Consider the following 3287-nt stretch of genomic DNA (forward strand, 5'->3'; position numbering starts at 1 on the left):
CTCCTTGATACAATGCAAGCCCGCCTGGTGCGCGGCGTGTAGCGCGGGCAGCACGTTCCCGTAGCACAGGTTGGCGCGCAGGTAGCGCGCGCACAGGCCGCGTAGCCGCGGGATGCTCAGCCGCAGCGCGAGCCGTAGCACCTCCATCACCAGCAGGATCGTCGCTGGGGACGCGGGGTCCTCGTCTGGAATGAGTATTTTTATTCAGTACATTTGAGATCATTTATGCAAATTATGTTTGTAAAAAATAGCAATACATACTTGATAGCTTGGTTTTAGGCATTAGATATAGTGTTATTGGTCAAAGATAGGTAGCGGGTAAAAACTCACAGTCGGAGTTAAATTTAATTATCAAAGAAGACGCTTTTTATTTACTTTTATATATTGTGTCAAAAATCCAAGATCAGTAAAGTTTTCTTCAACTTTAAGTAATAAGTAAGTGAATAAAATTGTTAACTAAAAGTTTTAGTTAAGAAAGTTAATTTAAGGCCATGGCTATCTACCCTTTTCAGTAGGATCAATCCGATCTGTGTAGATGTAATTGAGCACCATGCGAAACGCTTCCGGCGTGGCCTCTGGCAATATGACCGTGAGCTGAGGACGAGATTTGTACGAAAATTCTGCTTCTGCTTCTTCCTCGCCAGCTGCTATACGTTTTGCTAGTTCTTCACGTGCTTCCCTGTTAAGAAAATTAATTAATTAAAGAATCAGATAATATTTAAAGATTTATGCTCTTTTTTAAGTCATAGCCGACAATGGAGCTGGTGGGTCGCCTATGAATTACATATTTAGAAAAATGTATACGTCTGTGTTCGTGTGCATTTATTATTTGTAAAATTACGTCAATCGATTGTAACATAATCATTTCATAAGATTTTAAATATCTTGGCCCGCTAGTACTGGCTGTGCATGGCGAACAATAACCCTAGGGAGTTTACCTTCTTCTCAATTGGGAACGGGGGGGGGAGGGGAGGAGAGACTCACTTGATCTTAGCCCGCAAGTACTGGCTGCGCGCGGCGAGCATCGCCTGGTGCGCGAACACGGCGGTCTGGTCGGCGCCCACCAGCAGCGTCACGTCGCAGAACTGCTGCGACTTGAGGATGCGCCCGAAGTCGTCGTGCAGCGTGCACCGCGGGAAGTTCGATAGCTGGACACAATACAATAACAATAATATAATAATATATAATAATTTAAACATAATAAACTCTAACTGAAACACATATTTATCCAATCAGGCTTCTTCTAGAGGCACTTTTGAATCGTCATGAGATAGTTTTACCATTTACCACTAGAAAATATCTTATATATAAAATTCTCGTGTCACAATGTTAGTCTCTATACTCCTCCGAAACGGCTTGACCGATTCCTCTGAAATTTGGTAAGCATAATGGGTAGGTCTGAGAATCGGCTAACATCTATTTTTCATACCACTAAACGATAAGAGTAAGGCAGAACAGCGTTTGCCGGGTGCAGCTAGTATCTTATAAATTCTTGTTATTTCTAAATTTACAGTGAGATTAAATTACTTCTGATCTTTTAAATCAATACTTAATTAAGTTACTAAATCGCTATTTTTGATCCCGTGGACGAGTACGCTCGCGGCAACGAGGTCAAATATGGCGATTCAGTAACTTTATTTTTATTATTATTTATTTTACATATGTATAATATTATATTTAAACATTTGTAACTAAAGTTGTAATTTCCCTAAATGGATAATGGATGTGATGAATAGATTTGCTAAAAAAATAAGTAACATACCTGGAAGCGATAGAGGTCGCCACTTCTGACATTATTGTCGACAGTACCACCAAAGATGTACAAAGCGTCACCCATCACCGCACCCGCATGGAACAAGCGACCTGACGGGATCTGTGAGTCAGGAGCTGGGTTTACCACCGACCTATAAGAATTAATTTTGTCAAGTGATTCCACTAATCAATAAACATTTAACGTAATTCCGAAACCAACTTACATACAAATAAATATAGAAAAAAATGGATTTACGCTGTTATAACGGAATGAATACTCGTCTTCTGAGTCTTAAGGGCTAAGGCGTTGGTTAAATACAAGTGAAGCCAATAAAAGCGGGTTACACGCACTATCGAGTATCTCTCATCCAGCGTGAAATAATAGCATGCTATTGTGTTTCGTACGGTGAGTGGGGGAGCCGGAGGCCCGTTTCTTTTCCTGACCCTTCCCATTCAATTCCTTATTTCCAGTCATCAATCCTTTCCTTATCCCTTACCACTCAAAAGCGAGTAGCGCATTCGCAAAGGCTCTCTGCGAAAGTTTATGGTCAGGCGAACCACCAGCTCAGTTACTCGCTGTGACATAAAAAAGAAGCACTCACCACATCTGCGTGTCCAGGTCGTAGCAGTGCAGGTCGGAGGGCAGCGTGCTGTCGGCGGCGCCGCCGAACACGTACAGGTGGCGCGCGTGGTGCACCATCACGTGCCCGTAGCGGCGCGCCGGCGCCGGGCCCGCGCTGCGCAGCAGGTGCTCCGTGCACACACGACTCCACCTGCCGTGCTCATTTGGATTGTACTTCTGTACACCGATACACCCATATTGACCTAGCCTACGTCTTAGGAGCTTGTAATGGAGGCATCGGTTTAAATTAAAGAATCTACCCTAATTTTTTCCCCTAAAACGAAGACTACTCTATTCACAATTTCAATAGATAGATGTGATGTTTTTTTTTTTTGTTTTTCATAGGGAATTGTTGGCATTTTAGAATTAGAAATGGTACCTTCCCTCGGGGTCGTAGTGACCTGTTTTATGGAAAAGAATTATATTGTTAAACTAAACTCAAACTGAAACATTTAACTATTCAATTAGACTTCTTATAGAAGTACTTTTGAATCGTCATAAAAGTATTATAAATTACAATAGCACCAATAGCACTACTGGTATGTGTAAACTGTTAAATAAATAATTATGCTCAGTTCGCTGAGAGCCACGGTTCGCAACAAACGTATCTGTCGAGTGCGCTTATCTACGAACATCAAAACACGTCGAATAGTTTGTGCATAAGCAAATAGGTGAATGCAATAATGAACCTAATTCATTATGGAGGAAGATATAATTATAGACAACATTGACCATAATAATATTTTATTCGAACAAAATGTTGAGGATTCCGGGAATTGTTTATTACAAAACGGTATGGAGAAGATAAAAGAAACTGAAGAGGTCAGTTCACGATCGAGTAAACGAGCGCGGGAAAATGACGAGGAAGAGATGTGGATTACAGTAGGTAGAAATGGAAAGAGAGTAAGCCAAA

At 41.4% G+C, this 3287-nt stretch overlaps 1 protein-coding gene across 1 annotated transcript in view; it reads right to left on the bottom strand.

Moving 5' to 3' along the window:
- LOC119835446 (leucine-zipper-like transcriptional regulator 1) overlaps positions 1–3287 on the bottom strand; it is a 10833-nt gene that overhangs the window by 4886 nt on the left and 2660 nt on the right. The window contains exons 2-6 of the mRNA XM_038360268.1: positions 2355–2551; positions 1763–1904; positions 985–1148; positions 504–679; positions 1–185 (exon numbers count right to left, since the gene is read on the bottom strand). The exon at positions 1–185 is cut by the window's left edge and continues 1 nt beyond it. Of these exons, the coding sequence (XP_038216196.1) occupies positions 1–185; positions 504–679; positions 985–1148; positions 1763–1904; positions 2355–2551 (864 nt within the window). The remainder of the gene's footprint in view (positions 186–503; positions 680–984; positions 1149–1762; positions 1905–2354; positions 2552–3287) is intronic.

Source organism: Zerene cesonia, chromosome 2 (genome assembly GCF_012273895.1).
Source record: "Zerene cesonia ecotype Mississippi chromosome 2, Zerene_cesonia_1.1, whole genome shotgun sequence".
Classification (NCBI taxonomy): Eukaryota; Metazoa; Arthropoda; class Insecta; order Lepidoptera; family Pieridae; genus Zerene; species Zerene cesonia.